The 23,229-nt window shown below is 46.5% G+C and overlaps 1 protein-coding gene and 2 long non-coding RNA genes across 3 annotated transcripts in view; 2 read left to right on the top strand and 1 right to left on the bottom strand.

Moving 5' to 3' along the window:
- LOC143815177 (cell cycle control protein 50C-like) overlaps window positions 1-22,828 on the top strand; it is a 61,582-nt gene extending 38,754 nt beyond the window's left edge. The window contains exons 6-7 of the mRNA XM_077294132.1: window positions 12,093-12,299; window positions 22,111-22,828. Coding sequence (XP_077150247.1) covers window positions 12,093-12,299; window positions 22,111-22,304 — 401 coding nt within the window. The 3' untranslated portion in view covers window positions 22,305-22,828. The remainder of the gene's footprint in view (window positions 1-12,092; window positions 12,300-22,110) is intronic.
- Window positions 2,868-6,886, bottom strand: LOC143815178 (uncharacterized). Its single transcript, XR_013223694.1, has 3 exons — window positions 6,835-6,886; window positions 4,430-4,478; window positions 2,868-3,286 (listed from the first exon to the last, which is right to left on the bottom strand). It is a non-coding gene; the product is annotated as an uncharacterized LOC143815178 (long non-coding RNA).
- LOC143815179 (uncharacterized) lies at window positions 8,890-9,745 on the top strand. The gene is made up of 3 exons (XR_013223695.1): window positions 8,890-8,947; window positions 9,029-9,104; window positions 9,619-9,745. It is a non-coding gene; the product is annotated as an uncharacterized LOC143815179 (long non-coding RNA).
- Window positions 22,829-23,229: the final 401 nt, after the last annotated feature.

The raw sequence follows: 23,229 nt of genomic DNA, 5'->3' as shown, positions 1-23,229 counted from the left end.
CTCCTTTGACGTAGTGTCATTATATACCTCCATTGATCACGTACGAGGCTTAGGAGCTGTGAGTAAGATGTTGGATCCAATAAAATATACAATAGAGGGTAGGGCTTTTCTCCTCAAAATGTTGGAAATAATTCTTAAATATAACTATTTTCTTTTTGGTGACGCGTTTTACGCTCAAAAACAAGGTACAGCCATGGGGGCCAATATGGCCCCCTCATATGCGAACCTGGTCATGGAAGTCCTGGAGGAGGACCTTGTCTATGTGTCCCACCACTTCCGGCATGTGCTGGTGTGGTGGCGATACATAGACGACGTCTTCCTCCTTTGGACAGGTACAGAAAAAGAGTTGAATGAGTTCCATGCGTTTCTCAACACAATAGATCAAACAATTAAGTTCACTTTAGTAAAATCTAAAACTGAAATTCAATTCTTAGATGTGTTGATTGAACAAAAAAATGGCCAGCTTGACACTACCTTATTTGTGAAAAATACCGACAGAAACAATTTACTATTATATGACAGCCACCACCCAAATCCTATAAAGAAATCCATTCCCTTGAGCCAATTACTCAGGGTCAGACGAATTGTGAGAGAGGAAGATAAAGCCATTCCAACAATAGATCTATTGATCAAAAATTTTTTGGATAGGGGGTACCCTAAGAGGCTATTGGAGCAGACAAAAAATACGGTTATGAAAGAGGACAGATTACAACTTATCAATAAAAAGTCTAATGTGAAAAAATTATCTAAAAGAGTCCCTTTTGTCTCTACATACACGGAGGAAAGTGATAAAATTGTTAACATTATTAAAAAACACTGGACAATGTTGGGAAAATGTCTTCCTAATATCCATGAATTTAAGATGCCTCCGCTATACTCATATAAAAGAAGCAAGAATATCAAGGACATGCTCATTAGGTCGGATATGGGCCCTATGAGGAGAAGTACTCAAATGTCCTTGACTGGATCTGGTAGAGGTGGATGTTTCCCATGTTTAAATTGTATAAACTGCAATCATATGCTTAAAGGATCTACATTTAAACACCCAATGACAGATAAAATCTATAAAATTAAGCATTTTCTGACTTGTAGTTCAGAGTTTGTCATCTATGTGCTGATATGTCCTTGCAACTTATGGTATGTTGGGGAAACAACCTGTGAGTTCAAAGTTAGAATGAACCAACATAGATATACCATAAGGAAAAAGAGAACCGATCTCCCGGTCCCCAAACATTTCACTGAACAGAAACATACAGAAAAAGATCTACGATTTAAAATTATTGACACTGTCCCCATACAGAGAAGAGGGGGTGACAGAGAATCAATGCTTAAAAAGAGAGAACTTATGTGGATATACGAGCTCAATACCCTAAAACCTGGGGGTCTTAATGTCGATTTTAAGATGCATACGATCATTTGAATCCGTTGTGTAGTTGTATGGTCCCATGTTATTACTAGTTTGTTTTTAATATAGATACTAATGCACTTTATTTGTTTTATCTTTTATGTAGATGAGAAGTCATCCATGCCGGGTTGCTGCGGTAGGGGACAGTTTGAACATGGAGGACATGTACATTACGTCAAAGAAAAAAAATTTTTTTCTGTGAATCTATATATATATAAATATTTTGTTGAACTGAGGCCAAGTTAATAAAATGTGCTATAATAAGGCTATGGTACCTGTTTTTTTTTTTTTTTTTTTTGTGTTAGAATTCATTTATACGCCAGGACACTCCACCACTATATAGCAGCTTGGGATATGGGCAGTCTGGCCGCTAAGGTCCGACTGGCCCATGCCGAGAGCTATCTGATCTGCAGGATGTGGCTTATACAAAGCTATACTTGCAAGATTAGGGTGATGTGGATTAAGTCCATTTGGTATTAATATATATCATAAAGAACCCTAGTCCATATGTGACATTGGTAAACATAAAATAAATATGGTACCTAATAGTTTTGTGGTATTATAATAAGTGGTGCCCTAATTAAGTCCACCTACATAATTCTAATAGACTTGGAAGCACATATACATTTTTTTCGTTGGTTCTTGTATGCTTGGAGCTCTAGAGATTATGCCTACAAGAAAATGGCGGTATTTAGCGCTACTGCGCATGCGCCGAGTTTGTTCACCTGCTCTGCAGTTCAACCAAGCTTAGTAAAGTAATAGACATGCGCAATTGAGACCTAGGAACGCCGACAGAGACAATGGCTTCCTCCATGTGCAACTGTCACCGGCAGCGGTAAGAATGGCTGATGATATCTACATGTATAAACGCACAAATGCACAGATGCACTTTATCTAAAGTATTTAAATATAATTGAACACGAATGGCTGTAATTAAGGTTGTTAGAACACTATATATAAGTACCAAGGAACCTGTATCCACTGCTTGAGAAAAGCTCAATAGAGCTGAAACGTCGCACTGACATGTGGATTTGAATAAATCCTGCACCTTTTTGAAAAATGGAGTGCTGCCTCTTTTTTTGATCTATCTTAATTAATCACTAGTGATGAGAGAGTATACTCGGTACTCGAGATTTCCCGAGCACGCTCAGGTGTCCTCCGAGTGTTTGTAAGTACTCAGAGATTTTGTTTTCATCGCCGCAGCTGAATGATTTACATCTGCTAGCCAGCATAAGTACATGTGGGGGTTGCCTGGTTGCTAGGGAATCCCCACAGTAATCAAGCTGGCTAACAGATGTAAATCATTCAGCTGCGGCAATGAAAACTAAATCTCTGAGTACTTACAAATACTCGGAGGACACCTGAGCGTGCTCGGGAAATCTCGAGCACCGAGTGTACTCGCTCATGACTATTAATCATCAGAACCAACAGCAATAATATACTTGGCACTCAGAAGAACTTTGTGGTGAGGAAAAACATCATTTATTCAGTGCATCCAGTTCAACATGAACGTTTTCGGTCCAAACATAGGACCTTCATCAGACAGGATTTTTGAATACTGTAATATACATATACAAAAAAATACAAAAGAATTTTTTAGAGACAAAATTCATGATGCACTTTGAGGATACAATGCATTCAAAGATATGCAGCACAAAAAACCAAACATCACTGGTAAAAGTGACCAAACAACAATAGTGACGGACTTTGGTGAATCCTGACTTGGAGCGTGAGATGTGAGCTTCATTTTGAAGAAACAGAGAGCTGTGAATGTGTTGATAAGAGGATTACGATAAGGTGACCATGCTAGGTCTGGGTAAGGACCTGCCAGAGTGGTGAGATAATGGTGAGATTGCCCCTGAATCATGCAGGGTGAGCTGCCTAAAATACAAGAATACAGACACGTAAAATATGTGACAACATAAGAGGATACATAAAGGTATATCAAGACATCAGGCTACCATATATACGAGTAAGTGCTAAAGTATATAGCGTGTGTGACCACCGGAGCTGCCTCAAAACCCTATGGATGTGTAAACAGTCCCCCCTCAAGGAGTAATACTATTATGTACCTGGAATACACAATATGTCTGTATGGGCCCACGGATGGTGCCAGAATCAGACAGAGTCCAGGAGGTGTGGTACCGTCTAAGAAGAAGGACATCATGTGGTAAGTGTAAGAAAATGCCAATAGGCACTATAGAGGACCCATGGAAGGGGACACATTACCTTGTATAGTATGTAAGAATGCGCTGCAAAAAAGGGGCGAGATGCTCGCTGGTGCAGGGAGCGCTGCAAGAAATGAAGGTAGTGCCAAATAAATGAATAGTCCGGGCACGAGGGGTAAAGGCAGGATATAAATAAATGCCAATAGGCACTATAGAGGAACCATGGTAAAGCCTGAGCAGGAGGACACAATACCTTGTGTGATATGCAGAACTGCGCTGCCAATGGGCGAGGTGCTCGCTAATGAGGAGAGCGCTGAAAGAAATAAAGGTGGTGCCAATTAAGTGAATACTCCGGGCATGAGGAGTAAGGATAGGGGGGTGACCGAGCGCCGCTGTACCTGGTGCTGCGGAGGAGAATGGCGCCGAACTGCAGAGGGTCCTCCCGGAAATGCTGGCACTCCAGCGGTACTTCCGGGTTTATGTGAGCGCCGACAGGGGGTCAGCTGACCCGCTGCGTCATCGGCGTCACATGACGGTGCCGGCCGCGCATGCGCAGGATAGATGGCAACAGTAGGGGAGCGCTGGGCAGATATACAGGCCCAATGGCGCCTGTATATAACATATAGTGTACTAATGCACCGCGCAGCTAAAGTATAAGTGACAATGCCACCTGGGGAGATTTTGTGGGCACTGAAGCAGATAAATGAGGAATGAGAAGCTATGTGGGAGCTATATGTACACATAAGGGGTTAAGTCAGTCAAACCCAGGGGGATCCCTAATGGTGGTCACACAACTGTAATATAGAGACAATACTAATACTCTATATTCAACTGGCCTGGTGTGGAAATACTATACCATGTGAAGGATAGTCGGTGCTCGGTGCATAGTAGTGCAGCTAGCGATTCTGTGAGGATATAGAAGGAGGAAATAAAATCAATATAGCATACAAAACATAACCGGAATCACAATGCAATATTCACAGTAATTTTACAAAAAAGCTGAGACGTCGTAGTCCCTATTCAATCCCTTTGGTTCTAAAGTCTGCAACGTGTAGATCCAAAAAGCTTCCCTTCTCTGGAGCATTTTGGTACGGTTCTGACCTCTCCTAGGGATATCAATTTGTTCCAGAACCTGGAACCGGAGCTGGGCGATGCTGTGATTTTTTTCAGAAAAGTGATGTGGGAGGGGGAGATGTGTCTTTTTACATCGGATCGTGGACTTATGTTGGGCCACTCTATCCCTCACCATTTGAGTCGTCTCCCCCACATAGGCCAAACCACATGGGCACTTTATTAAATACACCACAAACGTGGACTCACAGGTATAAAATCCTTTGATGGGAATTGCCTTACCAGTTTGTGGGTGAAAAACAACGGAGCCACTCTGTATGTTGCTACACTGAAGACAATTCAAACAGGGGAACGTCCCCTGTCTTTGAGTATGAAGGAACGTCTGCCTGGGGACCACTGTGCTTGAACCAATGTCAGCCTTTACAAGTCTATCTTTGAGGTTTTTAGCTCGCTTAAAACATGGGAGGAAGGGCCTAGTGAATTCTGGGATGTTGGGGTAACTCCTTGTTAGGATGTTCCAGTGTTTTTTAATGGTAGATTGCACCAAACCAGAAAACGGATGAAAAGTGGAGACGAAAGGAATTCTCTTTTGATTGTCTTTTGGTCTAGTGTTGGACAGGTTTCTTTTGGCCTCTGTCAACACACCCCGGGGATATCCCCTCTCAATGAACTTGTGTTCCATTTCGGTAAGTCTGACTTTCTTAATTTCCATGTCAGAGACAATCCTCTCTACCCTATGGAATTGCGATTTTGGAATTGAGTTCTTAACCGAGGGCGGGTGACAGCTGGTGAAATGTACGAGGCCATTGCGGTCAGTGGGCTTAGTGAATAAGTCAATTGCTAGGGTACCATCCCTTTCCTTGTATACCAGAGTATCCAGAAAGCTAATCCTATGTGTGTCCTGTTGTATTGAGAATTTAAGCTCGGGCCAGATGTTGTTAATATGTTGGTCAAAGGAAAGGAGCGACTCAATGGGGCCGTCCCAGACGCAGAATATGTCGTCGATGTACCTCCGCCATACCTTACAATGGTCTTTAAAGAGGGGATGGTCGTACACGTAGTCGCTTTCAAAGGCCGCCATATATGCCACGGCATACGGGGGCGCTACGTTCGCGCCCATTGCAGTGACTTGTTGCTGGGCATAAAAGGTGTCCTGACACATGAAATAGTTTTCTTTAAGTACCAAACCTAAAAGGTCAGCACAGAAATGACGTATTTTAGTGCCTACCTTGTTGTCACTCAGGAGTCTGACCGTGGCTGCCATACCTTTCTCATGTACTATTGATGTGTACAGACTGTTGAAGTCCCAGGTAATTAGAAGGGGGGAGGAGGAGGATATGGGGCCCAAGGACCTAATGACCTGTATGAAGTCATTAGTGTCCAATACAAAGGAGCGTGTGGTTTTGACTAAAGGTGTCAGGATCTTTTCAAGCACCATAGATAGAGGTGACAAGACTGAATCAGTCAAGGAAACAATGGGCCTGCCCGGTGGTTTGTTCAGTCTTTTGTGGATTTTAGGCAGGATATAGAATATAGGAGTGATGGGATCTTTTTTAATCAGAAAATCCCTCATTTTACTGTCGATCGTACCTGTTTGAAAATGAAAGTCTATAACGGGTGCAATTTGTTGGACCAGTCGATTTAGGGGATTATGGGGTATTACCTTATAAACCGTGGTGTCACTTAATTGTCTAGTAATCTCCTCAATGTAGTCAGTCCTGTCCATAACCACCGTAGCCCCACCCTTATCAGCTGGTTTGATTACAAGAGACATATCCGACGCTAGTTGCTCCAACGAGAGTTTCTCCGAGTGTGAGAGATTAGTCTGGAACTGGAATCTCCCCCGGTCCATATCGCGAGTCAACGTGTGGATGTCTCTTTCGACAAGGGAAACGAAAGTTTCCACTGGTGGGTTGGACCGTGGAGGCATGTACCCGCTGTGGCTTCGTAGCCCCAGGTCATGAAGTTCGAGTAGGGTCTTGTCCTGAATTGAAGGGTTCAATGCAGGAGGCAGTTCCGCAAAATGGACACGCAGTCTGAGGTTCCGGAAAAACCTCTGTAGGTCCATATTAAGCTCAAACGAGTTGAACTTATACATTGGACAAAAGGATAGGCCTTTCTGGAGTACAGCCAATTGATGTGTGTCCATGATTTTTGAGGAAATGTTGACTACTAGTGGGAGGTCCTTACCTGCGAGCGTGTCGCCATCTGGTTTCTGTTTTCCACAGCGGCATTGGCCCCCCCGCCTCGTCTTCCCCTTTGACGGCCACGATTGTGCCCTAAAAAAGAAGAAGAGTGGAAAGTGGAAGAGTTTGAGGTGCCAGGTCTGCTGTCGACAGAGCCGGATGAGCTTAGAGAGCTGTGTCGTCTGGAAGAATGCCGAGTATCTCGCCACTGGTAGACCCGGTTCTGCAGGTAGTCCTCGGTGTCTCGTAGAAATTTTGGTACCCTAGCAATTGACTTATTCACTAAGCCCACTGACCGCAATGGCCTCCTACATTTCACCAGCTGTCACCCGCCCTCGGTTAAGAACTCAATTCCAAAATCGCAATTCCATAGGGTAGAGAGGATTGTCTCTGACATGGAAATTAAGAAAGTCAGACTTACCGAAATGGAACACAAGTTCATTGAGAGGGGATATCCCCGGGGTGTGTTGACAGAGGCCAAAAGAAACCTGTCCAACACTAGACCAAAAGACAATCAAAAGAGAATTCCTTTCGTCTCCACTTTTCATCCGTTTTCTGGTTTGGTGCAATCTACCATTAAAAAACACTGGAACATCCTAACAAGGAGTTACCCCAACATCCCAGAATTCACTAGGCCCTTCCTCCCATGTTTTAAGCGAGCTAAAAACCTCAAAGATAGACTTGTAAAGGCTGACATTGGTTCAAGCACAGTGGTCCCCAGGCAGACGTTCCTTCATACTCAAAGACAGGGGACGTTCCCCTGTTTGAATTGTCTTCAGTGTAGCAACATACAGAGGGGCTCCGTTGTTTTTCACCCACAAACTGGTAAGGCAATTCCCATCAAAGGATTTTATACCTGTGAGTCCACGTTTGTGGTGTATTTAATAAAGTGCCCATGTGGTTTGGCCTATGTGGGGGAGACGACTCAAATGGTGAGGGATAGAGTGGCCCAACATAAGTCCACGATCCGATATAAAAAGACACATCTCCCCCTCCCACATCACTTTTCTGAAAAAAATCACAGCATCGCCCAGCTCCGGTTCCAGGTTCTGGAACAAATTGATATCCCTAGGAGAGGTCAGAACCGTACCAAAATGCTCCAGAGAAGGGAAGCTTTTTGGATCTACACGTTGCAGACTTTAGAACCAAAGGGATTGAATAGGGACTACGACGTCTCAGCTTTTTTGTAAAATTACTGTGAATATTGCATTGTGATTCCGGTTATGTTTTGTATGCTATATTGATTTTATTTCCTCCTTCTATATCCTCACAGAATCGCTAGCTGCACTACTATGCACCGAGCACCGACTATCCTTCACATGGTATAGTATTTCCACACCAGGCCAGTTGAATATAGAGTATTAGTATTGTCTCTATATTACAGTTGTGTGACCACCATTAGGGATCCCCCTGGGTTTGACTGACTTAACCCCTTATGTGTACATATAGCTCCCACATAGCTTCTCATTCCTCATTTATCTGCTTCAGTGCCCACAAAATCTCCCCAGGTGGCATTGTCACTTATACTTTAGCTGCGCGGTGCATTAGTACACTATATGTTATATACAGGCGCCATTGGGCCTGTATATCTGCCCAGCGCTCCCCTACTGTTGCCATCTATCCTGCGCATGCGCGGCCGGCACCGTCATGTGACGCCGATGACACAGCGGGTCAGCTGACCCCCTGTCGGCGCTCACATAAACCCGGAAGTACCGCTGGAGTGCCAGCATTTCCGGGAGGACCCTCTGCAGTTCGGCGCCATTCTCCTCCGCAGCACCAGGTACAGCGGCGCTCGGTCACCCCCCTATCCTTACTCCTCATGCCCGGAGTATTCACTTAATTGGCACCACCTTTATTTCTTTCAGCGCTCTCCTCATTAGCGAGCACCTCGCCCATTGGCAGCGCAGTTCTGCATATCACACAAGGTATTGTGTCCTCCTGCTCAGGCTTTACCATGGTTCCTCTATAGTGCCTATTGGCATTTATTTATATCCTGCCTTTACCCCTCGTGCCCGGACTATTCATTTATTTGGCACTACCTTCATTTCTTGCAGCGCTCCCTGCACCAGCGAGCATCTCGCCCCTTTTTTGCAGCGCATTCTTACATACTATACAAGGTAATGTGTCCCCTTCCACGGGTCCTCTATAGTGCCTATTGGCATTTTCTTACACTTACCACATGATGTCCTTCTTCTTAGACGGTACCACACCTCCTGGACTCTGTCTGATTCTGGCACCATCCGTGGGCCCATACAGACATATTGTGTATTCCAGGTACATAATAGTATTACTCCTTGAGGGGGGACTGTTTACACATCCATAGGGTTTTGAGGCAGCTCCGGTGGTCACACACGCTATATACTTTAGCACTTACTTGTATATATGGCAGCCTGATGTCTTGATATACCTTTATGTATCCTCTTATGTTGTCACATATTTTACGTGTCTGTATTCTTGTATTTTAGGCAGCTCACCCTGCATGATTCAGGGGCAATCTCACCATTATCTCACCACTCTGGCAGGTCCTTACCCAGACCTAGCATGGTCACCTTATCGTAATCCTCTTATCAACACATTCACAGCTCTCTGTTTCTTCAAAATGAAGCTCACATCTCACGCTCCAAGTCAGGATTCACCAAAGTCCGTCACTATTGTTGTTTGGTCACTTTTACCAGTGATGTTTGGTTTTTTGTGCTGCATATCTTTGAATGCATTGTATCCTCAAAGTGCATCATGAATTTTGTCTCTAAAAAATTCTTTTGTATTTTTTTGTATATGTATATTACAGTATTCAAAAATCCTGTCTGATGAAGGTCCTATGTTTGGACCGAAAACGTTCATGTTGAACTGGATGCACTGAATAAATGATGTTTTTCCTCACCACAAAGTTCTTCTGAGTGCCAAGTATATTATTGCTGATGTACTACGGGTTGGATACCTAACTTGAGCATCTCCCAGATACCCAGAGTGCCGTGCTTTACTATATTAATCATCAGAACCAAGTTTTGACTATTTGAGGATTTGGAGAGTTTCTGCTTCAAAAACTCAGTAAACACACCCTAGCTTACACTGAGTTTTTGAAATTGAGCAGAAACTCACCAACTTTCCCTTCCTTTTTATCTCCATGTAGTACATACCACATACCACCATGATGAGATTTCATCATGAGCTCATCTCTCTAGACTTCTCCATTCTCCTGTAGCACTTCCCGACAAGGTGCCTGTCATGAGTCTGTTGTCAAGTGACCTGGGACCAGGGGCTCCTTCTCTGTCTCTAAAACTAGGGGCACCCTAGCTCGCCCTTTTCCCCTGGTTACTTCTGAAGGTGAAGATGCCGGGGCCGCGACCCTTGTCTTATTTCCTGAATCCACCATATGTCTGTACCTTACCTCCACCCAGGGAAGAGGGGAGTAATTGTGCACTGTAGTACACCAACCTGATGAACAAGGTAATAGGAACAGGGGAAATGGGAAATACCAGGGATACAAATATTCACTCACATATAACAAAGGAATGTACCGGGGAGTGGAGGATGAGGTAAAAGCAAAATAGGAGAAGGAAAGGGAATTATTACACTTACTAAAGCAAGCACACAGATAAATCCACCAAACGCCTTCTCATATAACCACCAACTTCTATCCTCCCAGTCATGCAGCAAAAGCTACATCTGACAATGTGTGTCAGTCAGGACCCAGATTATTTAGGGGATAGGAGTTGCTAAGCGTGCTCAGCTGAGAGACCTTAACATGGCCGATAAGTCATGTTGACTGAGTCCTACCCAAAAAGACTGATTGCTTTAAAAATTCAAAGAGTAATTTGACAAAATATTAGTTTATGGCTGTTCATGTTTATGGAAATACATTTATGTTATAAAAAGGAGTAAATCCAACTTTCAACTTCTGATCTGGGTTCTACGTGTTGCATGGTCAAAAGGGATTTTCAAATCATTGTATTCTTGATTTATTTAAATTTTACACAGCATCCCAACTTTTTGTGAATTAGGGATAACGAAACGAGGGCTAAGACAAACTTTACTAATAAGTGTTCCAAGATTTAGGAGTTTTTTCTTGTTTACTGTATACTAGTCTTCTGCATGGGATAAAAGTTAGAAACTTGCCGTACAGAAAAGACAGGAAAAGAGAAAAGGACTTAATGTCATGTAAACGAGAGAAGGGACACACATAATTTATCTTGCTTTTAGCAAACTTAACATCCTTATGAACTATATACAGTACATGGAGATCAGCATAACATTAAAATGATTGACAAGTGAAGTGAATAAAATTATTCTATTTGTAACGTCATCTTATTACAATGGCACTTGTCAAAAGGCTGGGAAGTGAACAGTCAGGTCTTGAAGTTGTTGTATTGATATGTAGGTAACAGAAAAAATGAGCAAGCACAAGGATTTAAGTCACTCTGACAAGCAGGTACAGGTTGGGGCTGAAATTTAGTCCTTGGCTTTGAAATCACACAGGCCCATGCTGTTCCCGTCCCCATGAATCAGATGGGATAGATCACTAATATTACCCTGGATGGAGGAAAGGAAGATTTTCTACAAGACCAATATTTCTAAGGATACCCGTGGCCTGCTGGGGTAAGTGATGGAGTCGGCGACTTTGTGATCCATCACAACTCTTAACAGTATGGGTATCATGAGTACACCGATTCTGTTAACAACACAGCAGACAAGGCAGCCCACGACCAGACAGTCCCTTCTGGCATTTGCCAGAATTGCCAGATGGCCATTCCAGCCTTGCTGACAAGTGACCATATTCGGATGGCTAGAAAACTAGCTCAAAACATCTTCAAAACATATGTTTTTGTAGGGAGTTCTTGGTATGCCCAAAACCCAAAAATATGATGCTCGTTATAATAAAAAGGTATTGGGACACACAATTCATAAGAGATTGCTGCGTCTGAGGCAGCCTAGTCGGTGAGTGATCAGATTGCCCATGCTGACCCCTGTCCATCAATGAATGTGTCAACAGTGGGTGTGTGAGAATCGGAACAAGACCATCGAGCAAAGAAGATGGCTTGGTCTGATAATTCATTTTTTCATGTGGGGAGCTGGGTTTGTGTGCACCACTAACCCAGAAAAGACTTGGCATCAGAAAGGGCTATGGGTAAAGCTGGTAGAGGCAGTGTGATTCTCTGGACAATGTTCTGTCCAGATACCTTGGGTCCTGACATTTATGTGGAAGTAACTTAGAATTATACCATTTAACTTAATATTTTAACCATTTCATCTTTGTTTTTGCAGGAAGTGCCAGGCCACCATATTGGCAGAAACCGGCTTATGCTCTTGATCCGGACCCTAATAACAATGGTTACAAAAATGATGACTTTATCAATTGGATGAGGGTGGCAGCATTCCCATTCTTCAGGAAACTTTATAGACGTCTCTCAAGAGTAGAAGCATTCACTGATGGGCTCCCGGCTGGAAATTACAGCTTCGTCATTGATTACAGTATCCTTTAAGCAAATTTATTAATTTTCTTAAATAACTTAATTCTGTAAAGTAGCAGCAGTAAAGCAGAGATCTATAGGGCTCAAAAAAGAAAAAAAAAATTAAAAACGGCAGAATTTCAGTCACCACTCACCACACTTCCCTTAACAAATGAAATCAAAATATCTTATGTACCCCAAAACGGTATCAATTATAACATGATGCGGCAATAATTGTGCTGACCTGGATGCTCGTGTTGCCAGGTCAATTTTACCGAACAATAAATGACGTAAAAACAAATTCCAAAAGGCAATGCCGGAATTGCTTTTCTACATCTACTACACACAGATGTTCCATCTACCGTGATAACTGGATTCCATGGTGTTAAGGTTCTGGTGGAAATGTTCTACTTGCTCTTCACACATAGCTAAAAAATATGAGGGAAAGTAGTTTAGATGACTGTGAAGGAAGTCCAGCATTTTATTCAAGATCTGACTGGAATAAATGGATGTGATATTTGATTTCAACACAACCAAAATTTACAAAGATCAGGTGTTATTCTGTGGTCATCAAATTTGTTGTAGGCCCATCCTGTAATAATCTTTCCCATCCTGACCCTCAGCCTGTAATAATGGCCCACATCCTTGTTCCTATCCTATAATAATGTCCCCATACTGTAAAAATGGACCCAATCATGTAATAAAGTCTTCCACCCTGGCCCCCATTCTGCAATAATGTCCCCAATACTGGCCCCTTGCAGTAAAAATGCCCCCCATCCTGTAATTATTTCCATCATCCTGGCCCATTGCTGTAATAATATCGCCCATTCTGGCTCCATCTTGTAATAATGTCCCCCGTCCTGGTGCTCTTCTCCAGCACATTTAAAGAAGCCCTCCCATGAATATTTTTTTCATGAAATGTGTGTATATGTGTATGGTGTGTAGCATGAGTGTATTAATATATTGACAGACCAAGGTGGCTTTTACAGTGTAAGGCTATGTGCACTCATTGCGTATTTGCTTGCAGAAATTTCTGCAAGGTTTCTGCATCTCTTGGCGAAAAATCGCAGCAGAAAATATGCGCGGTTTTTATGTGCTTTTTTTCCTGTCCTTTCAATGGGTCAAAAGCGCAGGCAAAAATACACAAAGAATTGACATGCTGCAGAAAATAAAACGCTGCAAATACGGACTGAAATTTACTGATAATGTGCACAACACTTCAGGATTGTCATTGAATTACCTTGCATGATTCCATAGCGTTTTTGGACCATTTACATGTGTAAAAAAACGCAGTAAAACGCATCAAATACGCAACGTGCGCATATAGCCTAAGTCTATGAAGCGTTAGAACGAGGCTCCATAGGCTTACATTGTAATTGCTTGCTCACACTGGCAAATATTATCTGATCTGAGAAAATTGGGCCAATTATGATAACTCTGCCAGTATTTGATCCGAGTATCATCTGAGTGTGATCGGATTCTCTCATTTCTCCACCTTCTCCATTGTCTCTGTGAGCGTACACCGGCAATACTTGTATGGGTGCGCATGATCCAAATATCGGAGCCACTCATAGCATGCTGTGACTGTTTTCTTATGCCGATTCAGCATGAGAAAATAATTGTAGATCTGCACTGTCCCATAGTATAACACTGGGCTGAGTGCTATCCGATAATACATTGCATAGCACTCTGCCGTGTTACATGGCAGTGTGAGCAAACCCTTAAAGGGAACCTGTCACCCCCAAAATGAAAGGTGAGCTAAGCCCACTGGCATCAGGGGCTTATCTACAGCATTCTGTAATGCTGTAGATGTAATAACGTGCAGGTACTGAGTATGTCACCACGGAACAGGCAGACCAACAGTTGAGGGGTTTAATAACAGGAATTAGGTTCTCCTCGCAGGGAGGAAGCAATGGAAAATAACTACCAATAAAACAATGCAAAAATACGGGAGTTAAACAATAAAACAGAATTAAGCAGGATTTCCTGAGAAAAGAACACTTATCAGTCTCATGAGGACTTGCTTGGAGGGTCGTCTTCTCCAACATAGGCGCCGAGAATCAGCGGCACTTGTCGTCCCTCTGTGGTCCGTGAGCAGAGTAGTCTCTGAGAGCCTGCTGCCTGGGGTTTCGGGAGTTAATGTGGTATGCACAGGCTCTGAGTCTTTAACTTTTATAGCACAGCCAGAAAATCAGGGCTCCGCACGGTTGTCTCTGTACCAGGAAAACAAGGGGCTCTGCACTGTTAAGTCTCTGTACCAGGAAAACAGGGGCTCTGCACTGTTAAGTCTCTGTACCAGGAGTCAGGGGCCAGAGTGTAGTAGTCTCTCAACGGGTCTCAAAGCGCCCCCCCTAAAGTCACAGCAGAGTCCGCTTTAAGTACTCGCTGGATGCAGTCTTTCTGGGCAGTCTCTACAAGATGCAGTCTTTCTGGGCAGTCTCTTTCTCTCTCTCTTCTGGAGCGCAGCTGCACCCGGCTCTGCACGCTGCTCTGCAAGCTGCTCTCTCTCCTGCATGCGTCCCTTTCCCGCTCTCTGGCTGCTTCCCTCCTGTCCCAGTCTCCAAGTCTCTCCCCTAGGGAACCTGCGGCACAGCTCAAAGGTTCCGGGCACAGAGCCGAGAAGGTAACCGCCCCCAGACTCTTCTCGTGCTTTTAACTCCTTACATTCCCCCCCTCTTTCTGCTCGCCATTCCACGGGCGAGATCTTCAGGAGCTCCTGTTGGCAATCTTCTAGTCCTTGCACAATCTGCTGCCAGATGAACTCATCCTGATTGTAGCGAACAGGGGGTACACCAGCCGTTGAAAGTTCAGAGCGTCTAAAACCAGCAGGGGCGGTGGTGTCAGCTGCTGTGGGAGGAGTCGAGGCTTCCTCCGATACGTTGGTAGAATCTGGCACCAGCCCTGTTCCTGGGTTCACTGGAGGAGATTCGAAGTCTTCCTCATCTTCCACATCTACATTGATCACTGGCGCAGCCGGTGGGGGTGCTGGAGCCAATTGGACTGATTCAGGATCTCGAGACAAACATGGACGCAACATATTCCTGTGCAGTGTGCGGGTGGGAGTCCCTTCTTCCGTTTCGGGCTGGACCTCATAAACGGGACCCCCGTTGCCGAGCCGCCGCTTCACTCGGTACGGCCTTTTCTCCCATCGGTACTCCAGTTTGTTGTGTGGGCGCTTTTCCCTCACTAAGACTCGGTCTCCAGGCCACAGGGCTGTCCCCTTTTTAGGAGCTACCTGGGGATGCTCCAATTCTTGTAGCCGGTCCTGCACTAGACGTTGAATTGTCCGCAGCCGACGACGATGTTCTTGAACCCAGGAGTACACCCCCGTCCGTGGGTAGTCCTCCTCGGGTTCCAGCGCCAGCTCTGCCAGTCCCTTCCCGGGTCGGCCAAAGAACAGAGAGTAGGGGGTGAATCCGGTAGTGCTGTGTTTACGATTGTTATATGCCCACACCAATTCAGGGACGGACTCAGTCCACTTCGCCTTCTGGTCCTCCTCCAGAGTCCTCAGCATTTGAATCAGAGTGCGGTTAAATCTTTCACAAGCCCCATTCCCTTGTGGATGATAAGGGGTGGTCCGGGACTTATCTATTTTGTACAGCTGGTGCAGCTCCTCCATCACTCTTGCGAGGAAGCAGGCCCCTTGATCAGAATGGATGCGCTTGGGACACCCGTACACCTGAATGAAGTGTTTGCAGATTGCGTGAGCCGCAGACTCGTCAGTTTGGTCCCGCGTGGGCGTCACTACGGCAAATTTAGTAAAGTGGTCTATCATCACTAAACAATGCTCATAACCTTGATGTGCTGGTCCAATTGTCAAGTAATCTATTGCCAGTAGGTCCATGGGGCCAGAAGACCTCACCGTCTCTGTGGGAGCTCTTTGTTCTGGTGGTTTGACCAGCTCACAACTTCTGCATTGCCGACATACTTTATCCACAGTGTTCCTTAAGTGGGGGTGATAAAATAGGCGCTGTAACCACTGGAAAGTCTTTTCTGGCCCAAAGTGTGCTCCTTTCTCATGTGCTTCCTTAGCCACCTGGTCTATCATGGACGAGGGAATCACTGTCTGCCATACAAGACTGAGTTCTGTTTGCAGGAATACCTTCCGGTACAGGATACCATCCCGCAACTCGAGCCTCTCCCACTAACGTAGCATCTTCAGTACTTCAGGTGACATGGACCTCCTCTCACGTCGATTGGGCATTTGTTCAGACACGACCCACCTTCTCAACTGAGCTAGCTCCGGATCCTCCTGTTGTACTCGGACCCACTCATCGCGGGGCTGCTCCAGCAAATTCACACAGGCCTCTTCCTGTTCAATTTCCCGCGCCGCTGCCACCGTCCTGGCAGTCTTTCCAAAACCTGGAACCTCTACATCTTCCAGTTCTTCATCCTGGCTGGGTGCTGGTTTGCGATAGTTTACTCGAGAGAGGGCATCCGCATGTACATTCTCAGCTCCTCTTTTATACGAAATTCTGTATCGGAACTTGGCCATTCGGGCTACCCAACGTTGTTCTAGGGCGCCTAACTTGGCATTCTCAAGATGGGCCAACGGATTGTTATCGGTGCGTACATGAACTTCTGAGCCAGCCAGATATTCCGCGAACTTCTCAGTCATTGCCCACACCAGCGCCAACAACTCCAGCTTGAATGAACTGTAATTTTCTGGATTCCTTTCTGAGTCATGCAGAGACCGACTGGCGTATGCGATGACGCGCTCTTTCCCGTCCTGCATCTGCGACAGTACAGCCCCGAGGCCCTGCAGGCTCCCGTCAGTGTGCAAGATGAACGGTTGTGTGAAGTCAGCGTAGGCCAGCACGGGGGCCTCCGTCAATGCCTTCTTCAAAGCCAAGAATGCCTCCTCCTGATGCTTCCCCCACTGTATGTTCCTGTTTTTGGCACAAGAGGGCACTCCCCTCAACAACTCCTGGAGTGGATTAGCAAGGCGGGTAAAGTCTTTTACAAAGCGTCTGAAGTATCCCGTGAGTCCCAGGAATGCACGCACATCTTTCACCGTTTTTGGAGTTGGCCACTCTTGTACCGCAGCGATCTTCTCCTGGGAAGGCCTCACCCCTTCAGCGGAGACAACATGTCCCAAGTATTCAATCTCGGTACGGAAGAGGTGACATTTCTGGGGTTTCACTTTCAAGCCATACTTCTGTAGCCGACTCAGAACTTGCTCTAATCTCTGCAGATACTCCTCAAAGGTGGGGGCAAAGACGATGATATCATCCAAGTAGATCAAAGTGGCTTCAAAGTTCAGGTCTCCCAGACATCTCTCCATGAGTCGCTGAAATGTTCCTGGGGCGTTTGCTAGGCCAAAGGGCATCCGGTCAAACTCATACAGTCCCATCGGAAGGATGAAGGCCGTCTTGGCTCGGTCTTGCGCAGACATGGGCACCTGCCAGTAGCCGCTGGCCAAGTCTAACGTGGAGAAATATCTGGCATTCCCTAGTGCCGTCAGGGACTCCTCTATCCTGGGCAGTGGGTACGAGTCCCGCACTGTGCAAGCATTGAGCCGCCGATAGTCCACACAGAACCGCAGGGACCCGTCTTTCTTTCTCACCAAGACGATAGGGGCAGCCCACGGGCTCTGACTCTCACGTATAACTCCCTTCTTCAGCATGTGTGACAGCATTCCCTTCACCTCCTGGTACATCTGTGGAGGTATTTGGCGGTACCGTTCCCGGATTGGCGCCGCATCCCCGGTGGGTATCTCGTGGGTAATGGCTGTGGTACGTCCAAAGTCATCTTCATCTTTGGCGAACGCATCCTGAAATTTCCCCAATACAGCTTCTACCTGAGGTACCTGCTGCGGAGTAAGTTCTGAGAGCTCCGCCCTCATGCGTTCCAGTATCTGGCGCCCTTCTTGCATTAACTTGGGGTCCGGAGCTGCCTCCGCCTTGACGGTCACCAGCCACGGATCTTCTGGCCTTGCTGTCAGCTGTACCGCCTCAGTGGGGACCAATTCGTCTGGAAGGCCCAGGACTTGAGCGACTTTGCTTCTAGGGGGCAAAGTTATATCGGTCTCCCCCAAATTGATGCAGCGCACAAGGACAGTTCCATCCCGCACGGTAGCCAGGGACCGTGCGACCAATATTCCTGATGGCAGCTGGTCGGCTCTGCTGGGCTCAATTTGGACTTCGACTCCCTCCAGCGGGATGCCAGCTCGTACAGGCAGGGGAAGCACTGTCTGCCCAGGGGGCAACACTCGATTGACTGAGGCGGGGGCGACGACTTTGCCGAGTTCCTTTCCGTCGCTGTATGCTTCCCGGACCTGGGCGGTCCGTATCAGTTGTTGGAAGACCCTTCTCTGGGGAGTTTGGTCGCTCCATTGTTGTAGGAACTGTTCCGGGGACTCGTTGAAAACGAGGCTTCCGAGGTCTTTTAACACATTCATGCCCAGGGTCACGGTATGGTCTTTAGCTACCTCTCCATCCACCAATACCACTCCTCTCCTCCCGAGGTCTTTTTCGCAGACCTCTATGTTCATCCATACCACCCTTGCAACCGGGATGGGCAAGTGATTGGCCACCATAAGTTTGATCACAGGACCCCATTCGGGCCGTAGCGCCTCTGTGAAGTGATGGCGGAAATATCTCTCAGGCATGGTGGTCACTTGTGAGCCGGTGTCTATCAAGCATCGCACTGCTCTTCCATTGATTTCTGCCCAGACCAGAGGGCACGTGGAAACAAGGCTGTGGGGACTTTTACTCCTCCTCCTCTGTTCTTCACGCTCTGAGCGGCGCCCCTCAAGCCCAGAGCCACCTAGTTTAAAGGAGGATGCGGGGATGGTCGGCTCCGCCGGGGACACCATCGAGCAATGTGGCCGGACTCTCCACAAGTGTAGCATGTAAGAGGGCTTCTCCTCCTGGTAGTTTCACCCTCCCTTCGGGGGGCAGCTTCTCTGTCTCGCACCAGAGGGCCGGGCCCCTCTGCCAGAGTTCTTCTGGAGGCCGCCATTTCTTCACGGACCTGTCTAATCTCCATTCTCAGGTCCTCCACCCACTGGGGAATATTGCCTGCGGTGGTGGTTACCTCCCCGCTCTGCACCCTTCCTACCAGCCCCGTCACTCCCTGTTCTTGTTCTCGCACACGCGCCTCACTGCCAACCTCAGAGAAAGTCATGTCTGGCTTTACTCGCATGCGCTCTCGCAGTGCCTGTTTCATCATTGCGTCACGCAGTCCTGTCACTAGCTGATCTCTGAGCACCACATCAACTGACCCTACCCCTACACCGTCCTTTCGTCTGATAGCAGTGTGAAGCTCTTGTAGGGAGTTCATGAATTGGGTCACGGTCTCCCCCTCCCGTTGTACCCTGTGAAACAGTCGCATGCGAAGTTCCCCTACGTCAGTGGGGTCCCCATGCGTTTCCTCAAGTATGCGCAGCACTTTGTCCAGTGTATCTCTCTCCCGGGGGGACCTATGCATGACAGAATCCCGCGCCTCCCCCTCCAGAGCCATCAATGCAATTTCTGCCTCCAGGGCTGGTGTCATGGGGTGCATCCGCATCATTCCCCGGATACGCTCTGTCCAACTCCACAACATTACATTGTTCCCAGTGAACCTTGGCAAATTATTCAACATGGCTCCCAGGGAAATGCTAGACCAGGGAACTTCCCCCGCTGCTTGGTCTGCCCTATCCGCAATACCGTGTGACATCCTGCCGACTACGCCAAATGTAATAACGTGCAGGTACTGAGTATGTCACCACGGAACAGGCAGACCAACAGTTGAGGGGTTTAATAACAGGAATTAGGTTCTCCTCGCAGGGAGGAAGCAATGGAAAATAACTAGCAATAAAACAATGCAAAAATACGGGAGTTAAACAATAAAACAGAATTAAGCAGGATTTCCTGAGAAAAGAACACTTATCAGTCTCATGAGGACTTGCTTGGAGGGTCGTCTTCTCCAACGTAGGCGCCGAGAATCAGCGGCACTTGTCATCCCTCTGTGGTCCGTGAGCAGAGTAGTCTCTGAGAGCCTGCTGCCTGGGGTTTCGGGAGTTAATGTGGTATGCACAGGCTCTGAGTCTTTAACTTTTATAGCACAGCCAGAAAATCAGGGCTCCGCACGGTTGTCTCTGTACCAGGAAAACAAGGGGCTCTGCACTGTTAAGTCTCTGTACCAGGAAAACAGGGGCTCTGCACTCTTAAGTCTCTGTACCAGGAGTCAGGGGCCAGGGTGTAGTAGTCTCTCAACGGGTCTCAAAGCGCCCCCCCTAAAGTCACAGCAGAGTCCGCTTTAAGTACTCACTGGATGCAGTCTTTCTGGGCAGTCTCTACAAGATGCAGTCTTTCTGGGCAGTCTCTTTCTCTCTCTCTTCTGGAGCGCAGCTGCACCCGGCTCTGCACGCTGCTCTGCAAGCTGCTCTCTCTCCTGCATGCGTCCCTTTCCCACTCTCTGGCTGCTTCCCTCCTGTCCCAGTCTCCAAGTCTCTCCCCTAGGGAACCTGCGGCACAGCTCAAAGGTTCCGGGCACAGAGCCGAGAAGGTAACCGCCCCCAGACTCTTCTCGTGCTTTTAACTCCTTACATAGATAAGCCCCCGATGTATCCTGAAAGATGAGAAAAAGAGGTTATATTATACTCACCCAGGGGCGGTCCCGGTCCGGTCGGTGTCGCGGTCCAGCACCTCCCATCTTCTTAAGATGACGTCCTCTTTTTGTCTTCACGCTGCGGCTCCGGCGCACTTTATCTGCCCTGTTGAGGGCAGAGCAAAGTACTGCAGTGCGCAGGCGCCGGGAAAGGTCAGAGAAGCCCAGCACCTGCGCACTGCAGTACTTTACTATGCCCTCAACAGGGCAGACAAAGTACGCCTGCCTCGGAGCCGCAGCGTGAAGACAAGAGGACGTCATCAAGAAGACGGGAGGCCCCGGCCTGGACTGCGACGCCCATCGGATCGGACCACCCCCCCAGGGCTAGTGGTTCTCTATCCCGCTATACATTTTAGGTGAATGTGCGTCCGAGGATATATCCAGCTGAAAACGGCGCAGGTGTCAGCCGGCCATCTTCCTCTACAGACCCAGTCATAGTTACATCCTCTGTGACAGCAGTTGTTGCTATTGTTACTTCCCTGACCACACACACTGCCTTCTGAAATAAATAATGCTATATACACTGCACACCAGGGCCAGACTGGCCATCTGGCAAATCCTAGAAGGGCCTGTCTGGTTGTGGGCCACCTTGTCTGCTACGTTGATAACAGAATTGGTGTTCTCAAGACACCCATACTGTTAAGAGTTGTGACGGAGGTATCATTAGAAATATTGATCTTGTAGTAAATCTTCCTTTCCTCCATCCAAGGTAATATTAGTAATATATCCCCGTCTGGTGCTTAGGGATGGGGATAGCATGGGCCTGTGTGACTTCAAATGCCAGGGCTGAATTTCAGACTCAGTCCGTACCTGCTGAACACTGTATGCATTCGGCTCCTGAGCTCTCTCTTGTGGTGACAGAATCTTATAATTTAAAGCAGCTTTTCACTAACCTTTCACCCCCTTTGGTATGTCCTTACCCTTATAACAATAGCTTTCTGAATATACTTTCATTACCTGCTCTTCTCCTATGAGCGCATCTTGATGTGAGTCACCTGAACCTTTGTTGACATCACTACTTCTTGCTCTGTTCTGTCCAATCTGCCCCTTTTCTGGGCCAGAGGATTCGGATGGAATGAGAGGAGCTCATCCCTCTGCTCCTGAAGGAGCCTTGAAACGACTGACAGTACCTAATCATACAATGCTAAACCCAGAACAAAGTTTATGTTATAAATGGACAATCTTTTCTTGTTACATCTACAAACTCAGTTCATTATAATCTTAACTTAAACATTCAGATTTTCCTGTATCCAGGTTTGGGGGAAAAAAGCATGTGATCCTGTCAACTCTCTCATGGTGTGGAGGAAATAACATGTTTCTAGGAATTGCATATACTGTGACTGGGGCAGCCATTGTACTGACAGCATTTGTCATGCTTGGGGTGCACCTGAAGAAACGGAAGAAGCCTAAAAGGCCATTTGCTGTCAGATAAAACCTCAGTTTTGTAAAAAGCTAATTTAGAAATAACCTTCTGGTATCACATTTACTATGTTTTTTTCTGTATCAAAGTGTCATCAGCATTGCTCGAAATGCAAAATCTGGTGAAGAGCTCAGTAAAAAAGTTCATAATATGGCTATCATCTCCAGTCATGAGCCCATAGTGTACACCGTATGAAAGTAATATATGAATATACCTGGAACTGGTAAGAAAATTAATCATGGCATGTCATTGACAAGCATTGCTTGTTGGAGAGAATACAGCGCCATATGAAGATACCTCACCAAATATCTAAGGCTCACATCCAATCTAGCTGCCTAATTCTTCCCTACTTTATGCTGCCAACCCAGGGTGTAACTTTAGTGGGTGCCGAAGTTCCAGTTGCACCCAGGCCTTGGAGCCTAAGAGGGCCCAAAAGGTCTCTTTGGCCCATATGACAAGACCAATGACAAGATGAGAGTTTGAGGACATGTTGGAGAATTTGCATTGCAGCACTCCATCTTTGCAGTGACGTAAAGGCCCCGTCTCACATAGCGAGATCGCTAGCGAGATCGCTGCTGAGTCACAAGTTTTGTGACGCAACAGCGACCTCCATAGCGATCTCGCTATGTGTGACACGTACCAGCGATCAGGCCCCTGCTGCGAGATCGCTGGTCGTGTCGGAATGGCCTGGACCTTTTTTTGGTCGTTGAGGCCCCACTGACATCGCTGAATCGGTGTGTGTGACACCGATCCAGCGATGTCTTCACTGGTAACCAGGGTAAACATCGGGTTACTAAGCGCAGGGCCGCGCTTAGTAACCCGATGTTTACCCTGGTTACCAGCGTAAATGTAAAAAAAAAAAAACAGTACATACTCGCCTTTCGGTGTCCAGGTCCCCCGGCGTCTGCTTCCTGCTCTCACTGACTGCCGCCGTACA

The sequence above is a fragment of the Ranitomeya variabilis genome, chromosome 3 (assembly GCF_051348905.1).
Source record: "Ranitomeya variabilis isolate aRanVar5 chromosome 3, aRanVar5.hap1, whole genome shotgun sequence".
Taxonomy (NCBI): Eukaryota; Metazoa; Chordata; class Amphibia; order Anura; family Dendrobatidae; genus Ranitomeya; species Ranitomeya variabilis.
Note: the sequence above shows the minus strand (reverse complement) of the source record. Positions and strands in the feature narration are given on the sequence as shown.